Source organism: Podarcis vaucheri, assembly GCF_965113315.1.
Source record: "Podarcis vaucheri genome assembly, chromosome: 9".
Classification (NCBI taxonomy): Eukaryota; Metazoa; Chordata; class Lepidosauria; order Squamata; family Lacertidae; genus Podarcis; species Podarcis vaucheri.
Genome location: NC_138767.1, coordinates 5,395,540 through 5,415,866, shown reverse-complemented (window position 1 = coordinate 5,415,866; position 20,327 = coordinate 5,395,540). Strand labels below are relative to the sequence as shown.

At 46.7% G+C, this 20,327-nt stretch overlaps 1 protein-coding gene across 1 annotated transcript in view; it reads left to right on the top strand.

Annotated features, from left to right (window-relative positions):
* Positions 1-20,327, top strand: part of ATRN (attractin) — a 167,603-nt gene that overhangs the window by 66,911 nt on the left and 80,365 nt on the right. Inside the window, 8 exon segments of the mRNA XM_082236278.1 lie at positions 2,282-2,525; positions 3,595-3,778; positions 7,169-7,323; positions 11,832-11,916; positions 15,268-15,488; positions 16,383-16,504; positions 19,500-19,638; positions 20,090-20,271. Of these exon segments, the coding sequence (XP_082092404.1) occupies positions 2,282-2,525; positions 3,595-3,778; positions 7,169-7,323; positions 11,832-11,916; positions 15,268-15,488; positions 16,383-16,504; positions 19,500-19,638; positions 20,090-20,271 (1,332 nt within the window).

The following is a 20,327-nucleotide window of genomic DNA, read 5'->3' as shown; positions in this document are numbered from 1 at the left end:
CCTATGAACGGGCATTAGTTCTGTTGTCTACATTCAGCACCCATGTTCAGAGGCGTTGCACCAGTGCGTAAGCTTTCATGGGGAGCAACCATGAGAAGAGGCTGTGTCCTCTGAAGCAGGGCACAAAGGCAGCTGGATGGCGACCAACGTGAGAAGCGAGATGCTGGACTAGAGGCGACTTTGGTCTGATGCAGAACCCCTTGCTCTTAAGTTCTTAAGGGTTTCGTAGTGAAGCAGTGATTTGAATCCAGGTATCTCCACCCCAAATCCAGTGCTCTGTCCATGACGATTCATGGATTAATTCCAGTACGAAATGGGATAAATGCAGTATATTCAGCAAAAGATGGAAAACGAGCCTCAAATTTATTTCTGCTTCAAGAAGTGCAATGGGAGCCAGTCATAGAATGGAAGAATTTCCTGAGGAGCCCAGTTTAAGACAGCTTGGCATGGAAGGCAATTCATGTGGCACACTATATAAAAATGGGGGTGTTCCATCGGTGGAAGGATGATGCTGCAGTTACTGAGCTTGGACTGGAAATTGAGAGAAGGACTTAAACAAACAGTGATTATTAATCTTCACACTGTCCTTCCTCCTTAAGGAAATCAGGGTGATGCACATTAAGCATAAACAAAACTAAACGTGCCAAAAAATTGAGTATTCATCATTTGATACTTAAAAGGCAACTAGAAACAAAATACGGCCAACCTAGACTAAGCACCTTTGAAACTTCTGTGCAAATAAGGCTTTACCTCGTGCTGAAATGATTAGAATGCTTGCGCCAGCCATGCGCTTGTAGGGAGGGCATTCTAAAGGGCTCTCTCTTCCTTGTTGATATACAACAAATCTCACCTGGCAGAGGTGCACAGAAGCTCATCTGAAGATCTTAGGATATGGGTAGCCCTTCAGGTATTGGAGAGTTTTAAAGACAAATTGCCTTGGAAGCGATCCGGCCGCCATGTAAGTCCTTTAGAGTCAGTGTAATGTGAGTCCATCTGGCTGTGCCAATTAAAATTCTGGCAGCCACATCCTGTATGAATTGGAAGCGTCTGCGCTGTCTTGGAGGGCAACCCCATGTAGAACGCACTGCAGTGATCCAGTTGGGAGGTTACCAGACAACGGGTCACGGTGGCAAGACGATTGCTGTCCAGGAACAGCCACAGCTGGCAAAACAGCTGAAAGTAATGGGCAGCACTCTGTGCTGCTAAGGCCTTCTGTGACAATGCTGGAGCCAGGAGTTGCCCCCAGACGGCATACCAGGGGGTGTGCAATCTCATATAGAACAGATTGTGCAGCTAATTCTTGGACACAGGAGCTACTTATCTGCCGTGCCTGCGTTGTCATAACTGAGCCTCAGTTTCTTGGCCTGCAGCCAACCCATTTCTGAATCCAGGCACCAGTTCAGCACTCGCACAGCCTCACCTAACTCAGAGGACAGGAGAACTGAGCTGAGTGTCGCCCGCATCCGAATGACACCTCCCTCCAGGCCTCCTGATCTTGCATAGTGGCCTTGTATGCTAAAGCTGTGGGGTTGAGGAACAGATTCCCTGGGTCTGTCATAAGCTTGCCATGTGATTTGCGGTGCCTCAGTTGTTAGCCCATTGGGGCCAGGGAGGGATGTTATTCTCCCATATGATTTTCTTTTCTCTTGTCTGCTTTCCACACATCCCCTTCACCCCCCACCACCCTGGCATTTGAGACTTCCACACTTAGGGACAGAATATGGGAGGAACGGGATCGTTTTTCATGCCATTAGGTGAAATTCTAATATGCAGAAGAATGTCTGAGATTATTTCGTTTCTTCACAGTTTGGAACATTTTCTGCTAAATGTTATTAACTGGTGAAAGGTGGGTTTGAGGCTAAAGCTGGGTGGATGCTGGGTCATTTATTAGATTGTTGGAAGCTTTTCTTTTTTTAAAAAAATCATGTTTATTAAGTTTTCCATTTTAACAATCCAATCAAATCACATTAAATATTCCAAATTATACATATACATATCAAATAATCCAAATATTCTGCCGAATTATAAATTTTTTATTGGGTCTTCCCATGCTTCAAGTTCAGGGGGGCTCTGATCAGATTGTTGGTAGCTTTTCACGTGTGCTGGTGAATGGCGGAAATGATGGTATTAGAACATTCATTCTGTTATATGCAGGTGTGTGCAAATTCAAGTTCTTTCTTTTCAAGGAGAGCTGTTTGACGTGCTTATGAGTTTGTTTTCTTGTTGGGTCATTTTTTGTTTAGCAATGAATTCTAATGTGAAATAAACCTTTACCCCCCAGAATAAAATCTACATGTATGGAGGCAAGATAGATGAATCTGGAAACGTGACCAGTGAGCTCTGGGTGTTTCATATTGCAAACCAGTCATGGGTTCACGTGATCCCAAAGACCAAGGAGCAATACGCTGTCGTTGGCCACTCAGCCCACATTGTCACGCGGGATGACGGCTCGGTTGTGATGCTGGTCATCTTTGGGCACTGCCCTCTTTATGGGTACATCAGCAACGTGCAGGAATACAACCTAGGTGAGTATTGCTTTGACAGTGACTCTTAACCTATCATTCGTAAAGAACCAAAGAGGCAACATCTTACATAAGACTAATGGACACATTTCCTTCTTCCACCTGTCCCCTTTTAATAATTCCAATTATACGGTCAGTTTCAACCCTGGGTTGTATCAAAGGACATCTGTGCATGAGCAGAAAAGCATTGTACTTGTGCCATGGGATGTTCCCTTCCTTTCCATTTCCCCTGTGGCTTCTGCTTACCCCTCAACATCTCCATGGGGAGCTCTCTAGAGCAGATTTTTTTTGGGCTGGGGTGGGGGTAGAACAAGGGGGTTGCAGTGGGAAGAAAGGGGAAGCGCCATTCAATGCTCCATGTTTGCCCTGTTTATTTTTTTATCGTATTGCGTTTGCTTGGTCATCATTCTGTGTATGTATGTTGTCATCTCCTCCTGCAGAGAACTAGGTAACACTATTTTGTCTTTTTCAAATACCCACAAAATTTCACGGTTTCTACCTTACCTTGTGTTCATTTCCTCCATCACTTCCCTCTTCCTTCCCAGATCCTTGATGCTCATGTGCCTTTTCAAGTTCTGTTCCCTTCTCCCCACCCGCCAGCCACCCCCTGGGCAATCTCAGCTTTGTTGATCTGATGTCGATTGTAAATCCTTCTGAGTTGGGTATTTGTAGCTTGTGATGGGGTAGTGGTCCTGCTCTCATTTTTAAATCAAATTCCTGACAATTCATATCCCCTGGCGTTGGGTTAGGTAGCAATTTTAAATTATGTACACAGCCTATATCATTGTAATGTATAAATTAAAGTTCAGTTTCAGCTTGCCAGTATGTAAGCCAGCTTAAATTGCTTTTCTTATTTGTTTCTGGGAAACATCTATGGCCAGACCCTGAAGGATTCCACAGCCAGTGAACGTCTGCTGAAAGTAGCTGTGAACCGGAGGGGCTTTCTTATTTGATAATAGGGAGGATTTCTGTAAAGAGGATGATCCCTGCTGTTAGTAGTGATTGAGCTGGAACATATGACACCTGCCGATGAAGCAGGGCACATTCATATCTGTCTTTCATTCTCTCTCAGCCACAAATACATGGAATATTCTGCAAACAACGGGAGCCTTAGTTCAAGGAGGCTATGGCCACAGCAGTGTGTATGATCCAAACACCAAGTCCATCTACGCTCACGGAGGTTACAAGGCGTTCAGTGCCAACAAATACAGACTAACAGACGATTTATACCAGTATGAAATCAACAAGGGCAGGTGGTAGGTATATTTCAAATCTATTTTCACTTTGAAATTTGCAGCCTTCTGCGGCTACCTAATGAGTCCCAACACTCTAGCTGATGCTGGATTCTACTGTAAGTCGATCTTAAAAACTTGAAATGTTGGGGAGATGTTTCTGTAGTACAGGGTCAGCCAACAGGTTGCCCTCCAAAGCTACAATTCCCATCATTTCCGTCCACTAGCAATTGCATCTGGTGCTGATGGGAATGGTAGTTGCAAATAACCTGGAGGACACTGTGTTGCCTACCCCTGCAGAAATAATAATAATAATAAGAGTTTGGATTTGATTGTCAGTATTCTTAGCACGCAGTCAGAGGTAACTGGCCTCACTCCAGGCAATCTGCTGAGATACTTGTTGACCTTCCCGTCTGCGTCTCCCGGCAGGATTACAGGCAAGGCCATAAATCGGCGATCCTCCTCAAACGTGAGAAGAACACACCCTCCTCCCTCCTCCCTGCTTTCCCCCAGGGAGGGGAAAAGAGACAGACAGGAGTCTATTTACATGTCTTTATTCCTGTCATTTCAGCAGTACATAGAAACGTGTCCGCACTCTCCAGACTCCAGCAGTAGAGACACGACTCCACCCCTGTACTTCCAGTACAGGTCAGATGACACTCTGAGCTAACATCCGGTGCTCAGTACAGAGAATAGACTGCCCCCTTTTTCCACTAGTACAGTTCCAGACATCAACATCCTGTTTTGCATTCCAGCCACCTGCAGCTGGCTTTTGCATTGCTGCTTTTTCCTGACATTGATATCCCGCTTTATCACTACTCTAAGGAGTCTCAAAGTGGCTCACATTCTCCTTTCTCTTCCTCCCCCACAACAAACACTCTGTGAGGTGAGTGGGGCTGAGAGACTTCAGAGAAGTGTGACTGGCCCAAGGTCACCCAGCAGCTGCATGTGGAGGAGCGGGGAAGCGAACCCGGTTCCCCAGATTACGAGTCTACCGCTCTTAACCACTATACCACACTGGCTCCCAGCAAAAAAACTGAATCCATTTTGACCATTTAGCAGTCTTTTTGGATGTTTGAAAGAGCCCTTGCTCTACCCCCTGTGAGACCATGTGGAGAGGGCCATAGCTCAGTGGTAGAGCATCTTGCCTTGCATGCAGACGCTCCCCGGTTCAATCCCTGGTAGAGCTGATAGAGATTCCCTGTCTGTAAGCCTGTAAACCAGGGGTCGGAAATTTTTTTTAGCTGCGGACCGATCCACTGTCCCTCAGACCTTGTGGTGGGCCGGAGAAACAGCACTGGGGGTAGGAGCTGGAAGAAAAGGCGAGGGGGGGGAAAATAGTCCTCCTCCCCACCCTCAGCCCCAGCCACTGCTCTTACCTTCCCAGTGGCGGCCACCACCACTGCCGCTGCCGCCACTGCTTCTCGTGGGTAGGCAGAGCGAGCTTGTCCACTCTCCTCTCTGGCCCACAGGAGTACCAGGGCGGGGGCAGCAATGGCGGAGGGAAGATGAGCGGCGCGAAAGGGCTGGCTCCAGAGAGGGGCTGCTTAAAATGGCGCTCATCCGGCTCGGCCCAGCCCCCTTCCTCCTCTAGGCAGGGCGGGGAGAAGGCAAGAGGAGGGAGGGAGGAGGCGCCGCTGTGGTGTGTGTGAGGGAGAGGGGGGGGGAAATGGAATGGCACAGGGGAAAAAATGGCACAGCCCGAATGAACAGAATCCCCATGCCGATCCACAGAAAGTTCGTGGGCCGGATCCTGAAGGCAATTGGGCCTGATCCAGCCCACAGGCCTTAGTTTGCCGACCTCTGCTGTAAACAGTCAGTGTAAACCATCCTGAGCTAAACGGACCCACACTTTGACGCTGTACATGGCAGCTTCCTACGTGGAAGCAGTGATGAATATGTCAACCATATCTTGAATAAATGTCACATACTTGGAGGACCACTGCACACAGTGGCTAGGAAGGGCTTTGGAGATTGATTGAGTTAATTAAGATATTTGGCTGAAGGCAAAGGGAGGACTATGGGAAATGCATATTTTATAGTTTTTGTTTTAACTAGCAGACCACGTTTAAGTGAGTCGATAGGTTCTCTTTAAATTATGCAAGGGTTGTGCAGTTAAATTGGCAACACCAAGGGACATAGGCATATTTTTATTTAGACAGATCCCCGCTCCCTGCTCATTTGTAGGAAAAGGTAAAATTTTCCTACAAATCAGGGTCCAACTAGCCACAGACCCTTGAAAAGCAGATTCCTTAAGGGGATGGGGGCGAGAGAAGGCTGAATTCTGCCCCTGCTTGTCTGCCCACTTTCCCCAAAACATATTCCCCCAGCTGACCTACTCCTGGTGGGAACTGCTCTTAGTTTCAGAGCCCTGGCTGGTGGGAAAAAACGTTGGGATGCCGTTTCAGTGGGGAAATCATGAGGGGGAAAACTGTTTAGCAGCCCCCACCTTACCCACACAGGGACTTGGTGAGGATCTGATTATGACAAGTGGATCTGCCATCATGATGTCTAATTTGCTCTGACACCAGTCTCTGTGCAAATTATGCACTTAGAAGTAGATTTTGCCAGAAAGTCAACAGTACAGGGCAAGTTTGTCACTCTGTCATTCCACGCCTTTCCCCCACCCAAGGGTCTCTATAACTTATTAATGCCGAGAATCTTGGATCAACACATTCTCTTTCCTATTCAAGAGAAGAGCTCTGAAGGAAGCACATAGTTGATGAGCTCGCAGATGCTTTCTCCTTTCTCTCCCTATGGCAAAAAAGAGCATCTTTTATTAGCAAGGGCCTGGGCAAGCAGTGGGTCAGTGGGGGGCTGTATGCTGGCTGCGTGTGATGGCGATTTTACTTATTTTATTGCTTGTATTTTTATTCCTGATTTTGGTTTTTCTACATTGTGTTGCATTTACGCATTTGTTATCAGTATTTGAAAATGTGGCTTGTTCCCCACGTACCTTTTGGGTTTGCTGTTTGAATTTTTGTCGCAAGCAGGGGCTGCCAACCTTTATGGATCGGTGGGGACATTTTGAATTGTGGGATAGTGCTGGGAAGCGCCAGCCATAAAATAGCTACTATTTTGAAGGGGGGAGGGCATGGCATAACACAGAAAGACTGCCGTGTGGTGTGTGGTACAACCAAAATTAGAAATGAAAGCTCAGAGTCTTGGGCGTCTGCCCAGAGGCACCAGAAAAAACCTTTATAGGTGCTATGGCACTCAGAGGGTTTTCAACCTCTGTGTTTGGCCTTGATGCCTTGGACCCTGGATCTTTTCTGCGCTGCCTCTGAAATAATTGTACTCCATTCCCGTGGCTTGTTTTCAGCCATAGCTGCCTCCGCTCTTCTTTTAGAAGACACTTGGAGCTTTTAGGGTGTGGCAGCCTTTGAAATTCCACTTCTTGTTATATGTCCACAGGACAATTCTCAGAGACAGCAAGTTCTCCCGATACCTGCATTCTGCTGTGATCATTAGTGGGACCATGCTGGTGTTTGGAGGAAACACCCACAATGACACTTCCATGAGCCACGGCGCCAAGTGCTTTTCTTCAGATTTCATGGCCTATGATCTAGGTAAGTCTCATTTAGCAGTTCAAGTAAGCAGACAAAAACCCCTGTTATTCGTGAAAGCTGATCTGTCAACATTCAAGATAGCATGCTTTTTTAAAAAAGCAACAATTGAAAACATTAGATGCTTTTGGGTTACCTGATTGCAGTTAACGCTGAAGGGTCATCAGTGGCGTAGCGTGGGTTGTCAGCACCCGGGGCAAGGCAAGTAATTTGCGCCCCCTAACCCGTGGATTTGCGCCCCCTAATCCTAACCCCCAGATGTTGCGCCCGGTGCGGCCGGCCCCCCCTGCACCCCCCACACTACGCCACTGAGGGTCATTGCCTGCCCCCTCTGGCTCACTCACTGTAGGGGGGACAGTGGTGCTCAGCCTCTGAGCTTTGACTCACAAAGCTTGAGTTAGGTATTTATACTAACTTAGGTATTTATACTGCAAACAGATTCCCCAGGGAAGCCTCCAGCAGAGTTCCCTGTGGCGCAGCTGTGCCAAAGTTCTGCACGTGGCTCTGTCCCCGGAATATCTCGGGGCAAAATGGAGGCAGGGCTGCCCGAAAATGGTAGCAGACGGTTCTGGTTTTCATGATCTCAAGTTCCCCATGCAGATGGCAGCCAGCGCTGCTGTGATCAGCCGTGTGTGCAACGTCGAGTCGCCACCGGGCTCCTGCCATGGGGAAATTTCTCTTTGCTCCAAACTTTGCTTTTGCAGCAGCTTGTAGCTGGGGGTGAGGTGGGGGGAGAAATAGAATATGCACAGTTAAGATGAACTGTGCCCAGGTTTTTGCTGCTTTGGAATGTGAGCAGCCCTCAGTCTGTTGCAAGGGGAGTGCGCATTATTTATCTGTCCTGCTGATAACATGTGCATTTCAAATGTTGTTCCATAATCCCAGGAATAGGATGCATGGCTAGAGACAACACAGTTGTGGGGGATGCTGGATTGTCCAGCACACATGGGGTCGAAGTGGTCATGTGGAGAAGCAGGCCAAGCTCTTGTTTCAAAGGCCATGCGCATCTGTGGTTGCTTGAATGTGCCTTGCTGGGAGACGCTCCCATGTATCAGGGACCCAATTTGATTAAGCAGCCGAACTTGGAAAAGCCAGGAGAGGGCAGCATTTAACAAAACTATAACATGGATGCTGTTTTTCTTTAGGCAAGATGGGGATCAGTTTGCACACTGAAGAATAAAATCTAGATCATCTCTTAATACCCTATTTAAGTTTTTATGGAAGCCTCACCATAATTCCTGGATTTCTGGAATGATTCGTTTTTGCCCACATGTTGTAGCGCAGCAATATATTTTTCTTTTCTGTGCAATAACTTAACGTCCATCTTCTTGCCTTACGCGCCCCCCCCTGCATCTTCCATAGCTCTCTGAAGCTATCAAAAGCCCTTCACGATAATGCAGTTGCTGTGTCTCCCTCTTCTCTTGGCATGCACTGAAATCCTGGCAACCATTTCCCTGTGTACGGGCTTACGTTTTACGAGAACACAAACCTCTTTCACAGTGCATGTGTGCGTGCGCACACAAACTGATACATTCTTGTGGATCTGAGGTGGAATTCAAAAGTTGGCTTAGTTCAAAGTCAGCAGGGCAATAATTCTTGGTAATCTCAAAACCATTAGCTTTTTCTCTACTTGGTTCCCAGTGAAAGAAGGAGAAGGCAACAGAGTCGAAGCACTTCAAGTGCTCCTCCTAATCTACAAAAATATGTTCCTTGGCTTCGCAGCTCTCAGCCTCCTGGATCAAAAATACCATTGAACTTTCTGGCTCGCTTTCCCTTAGATCTGCCTTGAAAAACTGGAACGGCACATGTGCCCATTAAACAGATCAGCGAAAAAATCAAATGCTCTCGCACCGAACTTTTTTTTGGAAAGAGAGAGAGAATAAATCAGTGAAACCTCTGCTGGCAATTAAAGCATCCCGCAGGGCGAGGGGCCATTAGTCCAAACTGTATTAGGGTTCCATCCCTGAATGCCAAAGCCTCATCCTGAACTATTCAAAGTTGCCAGAGCTCTAATGATTTCAGCTAATGTAGCATGCGTTGTCCCATTTGCTGGTGCCTTCTTTTCATGCACTGCAATACATTCTGGTGCAGTACTGACTACAGGGAAGTTTTAAGTCTGGATAACCAGTAATGTGGGGGTGTAAAGGGGAAGAAATAGGATCGGTTGCTGCCCCGATGGGAGGGGTAGGCGTAGGCTGAGGAGGATGGAGGCTTGGAAGTAGCAGGGCAGGACAGCCAGGAAGTGGACAACAGATAATCTGTTAGGGCGAGGCACCTGGTTGTGGTTCATTTGTATTATGAGAAGCAACTGGCTGGGTTGGAAAATGTGGGTTGCATACAGTGCTCCTCCTCATGTGTAGCTCTAGTGGTGCAACAGGGATTCCATTTCCTCTCTTCCTGCTGTGCGCCTCCTGAACCTGCTAGATGGGACAGGAGAGGAAGGGGAAGAGGAAGAGGAAGAAGGAGCTCTGTTGCACCCACAGAAGCCAGTTGTGCCGTTGGAGTTGAAGCATTAACAAAGGCCATATGTTGTTTTAGCCAAGGCATCAATGCCTGTCTCTTGAGATCCAGCTTTCCTCCCTCTTCCCCCCCCCATTGGCCAGCCATCTGCCTTTGGTACGCATGGTAATATAGATAGTGAAGCCTCTGGTGGTAGAACTTTTAAAAATTCTCCTTATTGCAAACTTTTGTGCTTCCACCTCTCCTGGAAGTAGTGCGTGTGAAACAGTTTGTGTGTGTGTAAGTAAAGAGGAGCAATCGCCAGAACCACTTAAAAGCCTTCTTGAGTTGTTGTGGGTGGGTGAGTATCTCTCCTGGTCACACCCTGACTCATTACCTTAGAGCTGACCTGGGTAGATACATTTTAAGATTAGACCACATACCCTGGTCCTCTCATGGCAGCTGCCTCAGACCTTGGTGGCTTTTTTGTGTTTTTTTAAGATTCAGTACAGTGGTACCTCAGGGATGCGGGTGGCGCTGTGGGTTAAACCACAGAGCCTAGGACTTGCCAATCAGAAGGTTGGCAGTTCGAATCCCCGCGGCGGGGTGAGCTCCGATTGCTCAGTCCCAGCTCCTGCCAACCTAGCAGTTCAAAAGCACATCAAAGTGCAAGTAGATAAATAGGTACTGCTCCGGCGGGAAGGTAAACAGCAGTTCTGTGCGCTGTTCTGGTCAGCCAGAAGCAGCTTAGTCATGCTGGCCACATGACCCGGAAGCTGTCTGCGGACAAATGCCAGCTTCCTCGGCCATATAGCGAGATGAGCGTCGCAATCCCAGAGTCAGCCATGACTGGACCTAATGGTCAGAGGTCCCTTTACCTTTACCTTTACAGTAGTACCTCAGATTAAGAACTTAATTCGTTCTGGAGGTCTGTTCTTAACCTGAAACTGTTCTTAACCTGAAGTACCACTTTAGCTAATGGGGCCTCCCACTGCCGCCACGCCACTGCAGCACAATTTCTGTTCTCATCCTGAAGCAAAGTTCTTAACCCGAGGAACTATTTCTGAGTTAGCGGAGTCTGAAACCTGCAGCGTCTGTAACCCGAGGTACCACTCTATTTTGAACAGTTTTAACCTCCCCCTCCTTCCACATTTTCCTGCATTATTCCTCATTATTACAGACAATTTCTTGATTTCTGCAAAGGATTTAAACGGCTGGACGTTTGTGGCTGGTGCAATGTTGCTTTTGACCCCAAAGATTTTGAACCACTGGAAGGGAAAGACATGATATTCTAGACAGGAAGCCCTTTGAGGCATTAGCCTAAAGATAGTATGTTTGCTAAACCTTATGGGCTGATGCCCTTTTCTTTCTTTCTTTTGGTTCAAGTACTTTACTTTTTGTAGTTTCGTCCAAGGTAAGTGTGTATTTGTGTGGGAATAATCTAAGCAGATGTGAAAGGGGGTATTAGGACAGCTTGGAGAGAGGAAGGAAGAGGTGGTTTGATTTGCTCTGCTCTCCTCCTTGCCTTAAAGCCATGGCAAGCAGAAAGTATTCTAAATGGATTTGAGCCCACTCACCCAATAACCAGTGAAAGAACAGGGACCCCTCTTAGCTACTTGTGACATTCATTTGTGTGTGTGGTGGGGGAGTAATTTATCTAGTTGCAAAAGATAATCAGACCCCACCCGGGGATTTAATAATACCGTCCAGCCCTAAAACACCTTTTGCACAGGTTAGACTTTCTTCTTCCGGCCATACAGAGCAGGTACTTGGTTGCAGACAACACAAGGTTGGTTCTGCCATACCAGTTAATGAGGCAAGTGGTGAAAATAATGGCAGCTACATATACCCTCATCTTGTTTGGGGTCTCCTTAAGAAATTGCACCGGGGATTGGGCTGGATGTGTCTCCTGAAACGCTTTAGCACTTATCTGCTCTTTGGAATAGCTAATGAACGTCCCGTGTTGTCATTTGAATTGCTTTTGGAATAATGCAAAAAAAAGCCGTTCCACCTAAAATGCCAGCTAATGTACCAGAAGGAACTGCTCTGAAATGAGGCTTGCTTAATTCCAGCTTGCGATTGTTGGTCCGTGCTGCCTCAACCTGACCTCCCTCACGACGTCAACAGATTTGGACACTCTGCTGTGCTGAGCAACAAGTAAGAGGGCAAAATGGCTTGGGTCCTTGTGGGTGTGGGGAGAAAGGGGAGCCGGGGTTTCGTCCTGCACTCCTGTTCCCGACCACGCCAGGTCATGGCTGAAGGCGCTCCTGCTTGCACGACCAGGACCTCTGAACTCGCATCAGCTGCTTGTGACGGCTGCACAGTGCTGCCACTCGTGCCCAAACCGTTAGCCCTATTCTGTTGTTCCTCCGATGAAGGGGCATCGCAAGCACAGAGGGGCTGTGGGGCTCCGACTTTTGCCCTTCCCCTGTTGTTCAGGATAAACGTCTGCTGTGGGGAGCCTGGAGGAGCGCAGCAGGCTCCTTGATTCAAGTGTTTGTCCTCAATAGGTGGGAGGGCAGAGGGAGCCATGTGGCAGCAAGGATGGAGCCTTTGTACTTGCATGCTCCCTCCTTTACCTTTTTATTTTTTTTATAAATTTTATTAGTATTTTCCATGCAACAACACAAAAATATCGAAAAATAACAATACACAAAACACAAAAACCAACATTCAAAAAAACAAAAACAAAACAAATCCATATCTTACAAGTTAATAATATAAACACTAAAAAGAAAAACAAACATTGACTTCCACCAATCCCTCAGCACCTCCTTTATCTCTCATTGTGTCTTCCTGTTTTCCTGATCACCTCTATCCTAGCATCTAGATATAAATCCCTCTTTCTTATCCTTTCACTTCACAAGGTTATTCCAGACTAAGCCAGATTTCTGTCCTCGAACCTTGGCTTTTAAAGTATTCATTTAGACACTCCCATTCCTTTTTCACTTCACTTTTTGGTTTTTGTCTTATTATATCTGTCAATTTGGCTAATTCTGAAAGCTTTCATAACACAACTCTCCCCTAGTGGGTAACTGATTCCCTTTCCAATACTTAGCCCCCAGGATTCTTGCTGCAGACGTCGCGTATAAGAAAAATTTAATTTTGTCTTTTAGACAAATGACCATTCCCCCCCCCCTTCCCCAAAACAAATTTGGATACCTTGGATACATGGGGCGATCCTGCTTTGCTCTGTTGCCCATGTCAATTCAGGTGCCCATACCTGTTATCACAAAGAGGGGACCGCCATTTGTCTGAAGGCTAATTAAAGCAAGTGACTTTTCCTATTGCAACAGCATCCATGGTGCTTGTGGATTGTCAAATTTAGTGATAGGGCCAATATTTTAGCTGCTGGCTCTTGCTCCCAGATTCCCAGCAGATTAACACACTGTATGCAAATGACAACATGGATGCTTCCCCAACCTTACACTCAGTTGTGTTAATGTGTATAGAGTACACATTACCTTTTGTGGTGGGCTTGAAACTTCCCCCACCCCTTTTGTTCTTTATTGCCGGTTTTATGCTAGCTGCCGTACTATTACCTTCCTGTGGTAATGAGCTCCATGGGTTAATTGAGGAGAAGTACTTTTACTAGTTTTGAAACATGACTGTTTAGCTCATTGAGTTTTGCCTCCATCCTTGCTTTGAACAACAGTTTCCAACTCAGCTTTTCCACCCCATTCGCTGGCTAATGTACCTCCTATCATAACAACATGGTTTTATCGCCTTTCTGAGAGCCTCCGCCTTAAATCTTCTCCTGGGCGAAAACCCGTTTCCCTGCTCCTCTGTGTTACTGCTGGCCCTTTTGTGAACTCTGTTTTGTATCTACTGCACCGCACTTGACTTCAGCCATCCGTCACTTAATCTGTACCGCCACAGTTTTCTCTTTTGTCTTAAAACACCCAGAGAAACAATTTTCACACTTCTTAGGTTCACTTAAAAAGTCTGTTTTTGTGAAACTCTGGCCTCCTTTGTGTGCAGGTGAATCTCAGCAGAGTTATTAAGAGCTCTGTGCACTTTGCACATCACAATATTTCTGCGTTGGCGAGTGGGGGAAGCAGACCTTCAGTCAGAGTATATTATGCAAGTTTTGCATCCACATAGGCCAGAGATTCAGGGCAGGGACAGGTGGACCTGTGGCCCTCCAGATGACGTTGGCCTCCCAACTTCCATCAGCCCCAGCCAGCAGGGCCATTTGCAAGAATGATGGAAATTGTAGTCCATCAGCACCTGAAAGGCCACAGATTGCTCAGTGTGGCTTTAGAGTTTTTGACCCAGGCTGGAGGACTGGAAGCACATGGAAGCTGGCTTGTGGGTGGCCTGCATAGATCAGGGTCAGGAAACAATTGTGGAGATGGGGAAGAGATGAACCAAGAGATACTTGAGATAATTTAGAGCAGGGATCAGGAAGCTTTTTCAGCAGGGGCCAGTCCACTGTCCCTCAGACCTTGTGGGGGGCCGGACTATATTTTGAAAGAATGAAAGAAAGAAAAAGAAAAAAAGAACGAATTCCTATGCCCCACAAATAGCCCAGAGATGCATTTTAAATAAAAGGACACATTCTACTCATGTAAAAACACGCTGAATCCCTGACCGTCTGCGGGCCAGATTTAGAAGGCGATTGGGCCACATCCGGCCCCCGGGCCTTAGTTTGCCTGCCCATTATTCAGAGTACTGAAGCCATGAGCATCATGACTTCGCCCTTCTGCTTCCGAGATGTCCACTAGCCCCAGCTGCAACTTCCCCAAACTTCTCAGTAGCCAAGAAGACTGGATGTAGGTTTTTAAAAACACCTAAGATTCTTGCATGCCCATTGAAGAACTGCATACCAGACCATGTACTTATGCCAGGGAACCTTTGGACTTCCAGATGTTGCTCTCATCAACCCCAGTGAGCATTGCCAGTGCAACATCTGGAGGGCTTGAGGTTCCCTACACCTGACTTGCACAATCAGTTGCACGAACACACAGCATGTAGAACTAAGTACTTCCTATTAGTCCTTCTGCCTCTCTCTTTACTCTTTTAGTGTTGCAATGCAACAACAACAGCTTTATTATTTATGGCCCATCCATTTGGCTGGGTTTCCCCAGCTACTCTGGGTGGCTTCTAGTGCTTATATTAGATTCTTGTGCCATAAAGAGCTGCTTGGCTACCCTCTGATAGTGGTGAACTCTGTAGAAGTGTTACTTTTATGGAAGCCGACTTGCAACCCACCAAGCTAAGTGCAGCCCAACTGCACCTGTGGGCTTGCTACCTGCTTGACAAGGCTAGTGGGCTGCAAGTGGTCCAGTGCCTGCAGTAACAGTGAACAGCCCTACAAAGGGTTCCTGAACAACCAGGCAACTTCTCATGGAATGGGAGCGCTTTAATTGGAAACGAGCCTAGTGTTTGAGACGAATCTTCAAACACGGCTTCCGTGCGTGGATCAGCCGGTTAGAAGTGTCTCACACGGTCTCCCTTTTGAAGGAAAGAACAAGCCATTGATCTCTCCTTTCCTTCCTTTGTTAGCAATATGTATATATTTGGAGGTTTTAACAGCCTGCTGTTGAGCGACATTGTGAAATACACCCCGGAAAGCTGCGAAGCCTACAGCAATGCAACCTCTTGCTCGGGGGCAGGCCCCGGGCTCCGCTGCGTGTGGAACAGCTCCACCCTTCAGTGCCTCCCGTGGGAACTGGCCACAGAGCAGCAAGAGCAAAAAGCTGCTGAGGAATGCCCTTGCTGGACAGGTAGGTGTTGAAGACAGATCCTATGGGTTTTATTACTCTGGCATACTGGACACTGCCTTCGGCTTGGGATGTTTCCACTGGCTGTTTGGTAGCGTTGGGGAATGGGTTTGGGGTTGAAAAATGTAGGGGGTGCCCTTCAAATATCACTGAACAGCTATGCTTGTCCTGCTCAGCCAGCACGGACAGTGGTCAGAGATGCAGTTACAGTGGTACCTCGGGTTGAGAACGTAATTTGTTTTGGAGGTCCGTTCTTAACCTGAAACTGTTCTTAACATGAAGCACCACTTTAGCTAATGGGGCCTGCCGCCGCGCCGCTGCTGCGCGATTTCTGTTCTCTTCCTGAAGCAAAGTTCTTAACCCAAGGTACTATTTCTGGGTTAGTGGAGTCTGTAACGTGAAGCGTCTGTAACCCGAGGTACCACTGTACTGCCTGCCTTCTGCAACTAAGCTGCATGGGTGCATTTGAAGTAAATGCATATTTTCCCATGGCTCACCCCTCTTGCTCCCCTTCATTGAATTTTAGAGCTGCTCCTCTATATTTTGAAAAAAATAATAATTAATGTGCATGGTGAATTACAATGTGGAGTATCCTTTTATGTATATAAAGGAACATTCATTCATATGAAATTCCTGAGCTACAGTCTGACATGGAATAGCCGAGTGACAAGGATGGGTTATTGTTTTGTTTTTGTAGTTGTTATGCATTTTGTGTTTTTACCTAGTATTTTTATGCTGTGAACTGCCCTGAGATTTATGGATGAAGGGCGGCCTGCAAATTTAATTAAATAACAACACCTGTTGCTTGTGTCCGAATTGCGGTGGGCAAGTAGACCTTTTGAGACGGCTAGGAAATGCCCCTGTTTGGTCATGCAGGTCTTTCCTTTTCCTTACTAGCTGTGGACCATGACAAATGCGATCAGATAACAGACTGCTACAGCTGCACGTCCAACACAAACCGGTGCCATTGGTGCACCGACCAGTGTGTGTCAAGGAACAGCAACTGCTCAGAAGACCAGGTAACGGTTTCTGCTTCCTCTCCCCCCCCCCCTTATGTCTGCTGCCAAGAAAGTGCATGTCAGCAACTGCACCTGACTTTGCCAAGCAGTTGCAATTCGTAGCTCTGGGTGGGCTGCTTCAATTGTTCTTGGTGGCTCACTAATGAACATCCTAGAAGAGAGAGTGGGGAGAAGCAAAAGGGTTGTGTATACTCTGCCAAAATGCTTCTATTTTTTATACCTAATCATACAAGTCACACACACTGAGAAGCATTGCAGGGTGCAAACAACAATCTCCCCCCACCCCGTCACTGAAAACCTACCTTTGTCTTGTCTTGTTTTGATTTGATGCTTCCAAGGCTCTGCTTGTCTTTCTTTCTTATCTATAGCATATTAGGTTTTTCATGTTACTACAATAAAATAGTATAGTCCCTAATTCGTCCTCACCCTCCCTATGCCCTTGTATCCTTTTTAGTTAGGGCAGACTTTCTCAACCTGTCGGTCTCCAGATGTTGTTGGACTACAACTCCCATCACCACTAGCTAGCAAGGTGAGAGCTCAGGGATGATGGGAGTTGTAGTCCAACAACATCTGGGGACCCACAGGTTGAGAACCGCTGCGTTAGGGGATTTTCGTTTTTGATGTTCAGTTCTTTGGCATTCTATACAGTGCTCAGGTTCACATGCATAGGTCAGGGTTGGGATAAATGAATGTCAGTGCTGTGCTGTGGGCCCAGATCAATGCACCCCTTGCAGCAGGAAGGCTAACCACAGATTGTCAGGACCATGGACAGATCAGTGTGACAAGTGCTAGCTGGAGCTTGCAGGAAAAGGATCTAAGAGTCTTGGTTGACCACAAACTTGACATGAGCCAACAGTGTGACGCTGCAGCTAAAAAAGCCAATGCAATTCTTGGCTGCCTCAATAGGAGTATAGCATCTAGATCAAGGGAAGTAATAGTGCCACTGTATTCTGCTCTGGTCAGACCTCACCTGGAGTACTGTGTCCAGTTCTGGGCACCACAATTCAAGAAGGACACTGACAAACTGGAACGTGTCCAGAGGAGGGCAACCAAAATGGTCCAAGGCCTGGAAACGATGCCTTATGAGGAACGGCTAAGGGAGCTGGGCATGTTTAGCCTAGAGAAGAGGAGGTTAAGGGGTGATATGATAGCCATGTTCAAATATATAAAAGGATGTCACATAGAGGAGGGAGAAAGGTTGTTTTCTGCTGCTCCAGAGAAGCGGACACGGAGCAATGGATCCAAACTACAAGAAAGAAGATTCCACCTAAACATTAGGAAGAACTTCCTGACAGTAAGAGCTGTTCGATAGTGGAATTTGCTGCCAAGGAGTGTGGTGGAGTCTCCTACTTTGGAGGTCTTTAAGCAGAGGCTTGACAACCATATGTCAGGAGTGCTCTGATGGTGTTTCCTGCTTGGCAGGGGGTTGGACTCGATGGCCCTTGTGGTCTCTTCCAACTCTATGATTCTATGATTCTATGAAAAGGGCTGTTGTCTCAGTGGCATGCCGAGGCCTTATGAAGGCTGGTGGGTCCAGACCTTCTGTCAGCCCATCTTCCTCTGAGGACCTGTTTGTGTTTTTTAAAGGGCCATTTTCCAGTTGAGATGCCTCTGGTTCCTATGGCATAGGGACAGTGAGGACTACATGCAATGGGGTGTGGTGCAGACAAGACCTCTGAGTCATAGAATCATAGAACTGTAGCACTGGGATACCGAGAGTCATCTAGTCCAACTGCCTGCAATGCAAGAATCTCGGCTAAAGCATCCATGACAGATGGCCATCTAATCTCTGCTTTAAAACGTCCAATGAAGGAGAGTCCACCACCTCCCGAGGGAGTCCGCCCCATCATCAAACAGCTCTTACTGTCAGAAACTTCTTCCTGATCCTTAATCGGAATCTCCTTTTTTGTAACCTGAAGCCATGGGTTCGAGTTCTACCCTCCAGAGCAGGGGAAAAAAAGCTTATTCCATCTTCCATGCGGCATCCCTTTAGATATTTGAAGATGGCTATCATATCTCCTCTCAGTCTCCTCTCATCCAGGCTTAACATACCCAGCTCCTTCAACCGTTCCTCATAAGGCTTGGTTTCAAGACCTTTGATCATATTTGTTGCCACCCTTTGCACATGTTCCAGTTTGCCAGAATTGTGGCCACAGTACTCCAGGTGCCGTCTGACCAAGGCAGAATAGAGTGGGACTATGACTTCCCTTGATCCGGACACTATACTTCTGTTGATGCCACCTAGAATAGCATTAGGGTTGGGTTTTTTTTTTTTTTTTTTTTTTGCTGCTGCGTCACACTGTTAGCTCATGTTGTTGGGTAACATCATATTTTTGGGCCTGGAAGGTCCTGGAGTGGGTGGAAGTGGCTTCTTTGGACAGCTGTGCTGGCTGGACCCAGTGTCAAAAACAGCTAGAGGCAGTAGGTTAACAAAAGCAGAGCTAAGCAATGAGGAATAAGGTCACATGGCTGCTACTTTGCCAGGTTGTTTGATTTAGCTGCATTTGGAAAGCTTTCTTCATACACCCTGACCCTCAGCACCCCCTTTTCCCTCTTTCCTTTTTTTGGTCCCAACAGCTGAAGAACTTGCTTTTTAGTCACTGAAAAAAGTATATGGGCCCCAAAGTGTTTTGGGAATGCAGTTAGCCACCTTTAAAAAGCCCTGTTGCTTCCTGAACGTTTTCAAAACCTTTGGCTGTCACCACCTGGGAGGCACACTTTGAATGCATTGCCCAAAACTCTTATTCAGCGGGACGATCTGTGACAAAACGGATGAAACTGATCTGGAACTTCTAATGAACCCCAAGCCTGGAATGGTTTCAAAGCTGGGAGGATGAATGGGATTTCTGACGTTTAGATAACTCTGCTGGCTTTGGAGCCCCACAAGGGAGTGTGTTCGTGGCTAGATCTACCCTGTTGTCTCTTTAGCAGAATTGTTGATTCATCTTGTGTTTGTTGTGAAGCAAAAAGTGTACCTCTTTGCTGTCTCTGTTAGACTCCCATTGCTGCGTTTGAAAATTGCCCCAAGGATAACCCTGCATTTTACTGTAACAAGAAGACGAGCTGTAAGAGCTGCAGCATGGATCAGAACTGTCAGTGGGAAGGTCGGAATCAAGAATGCATTGCTTTGCCTGGTATGTTTTCTCCTTGAGTGTAGCATTCGCATGTGCTTCTACCCTTTTCTTTCACTCGCAAATGGAGAAGAATATCTGCCTGTCTATCTTTTTGCATTGCTTTATTGCACTGACATTATTTTTAACTAATGCCATTAATTTGATTCTGAACTGATTTTAGAATGTATTTCAATTAATTGATTGTGATTTTATGTAAATTGTGTTACTTTTACTGTTGTTAGCCACTCTGAGCCCTGCTTCGGCTGGGGAGGGCAGGACATAAATAAAATTTTATTATTATTTATTATCATCATTATTAGTGAGTTAAATAAATGATAGTACATTGATGAGTTAAATATATATATTTTGTGAATTGGAGATCCTTGTAGGCACCTGAGTCCCTGTGGATGATCGCTGCAAGCGAGGCAAGAGTGAAATCCATGCGTAACTTCTGCTCCTCTTTTTTTTACAGAGAACATTTGTGGGGCCACCTGGCACTTGGTGGGCAACTCTTGCCTGAGACTCACGCAAACGAAAGATAGCTACGACAATGCAAAGTTGAACTGCCGGAGCCACAATGCTGCTCTGGCGTCGCTCACCACCCAGAAGAAGGTGGATTTCCTTCTTAAAGAACTCCAGAAAACACAGTCATCGGTGAGTGATCCGTAATGCCCTTTGAAGTTGCGTCTGGGTGGTCAGGGAGGCCCTTG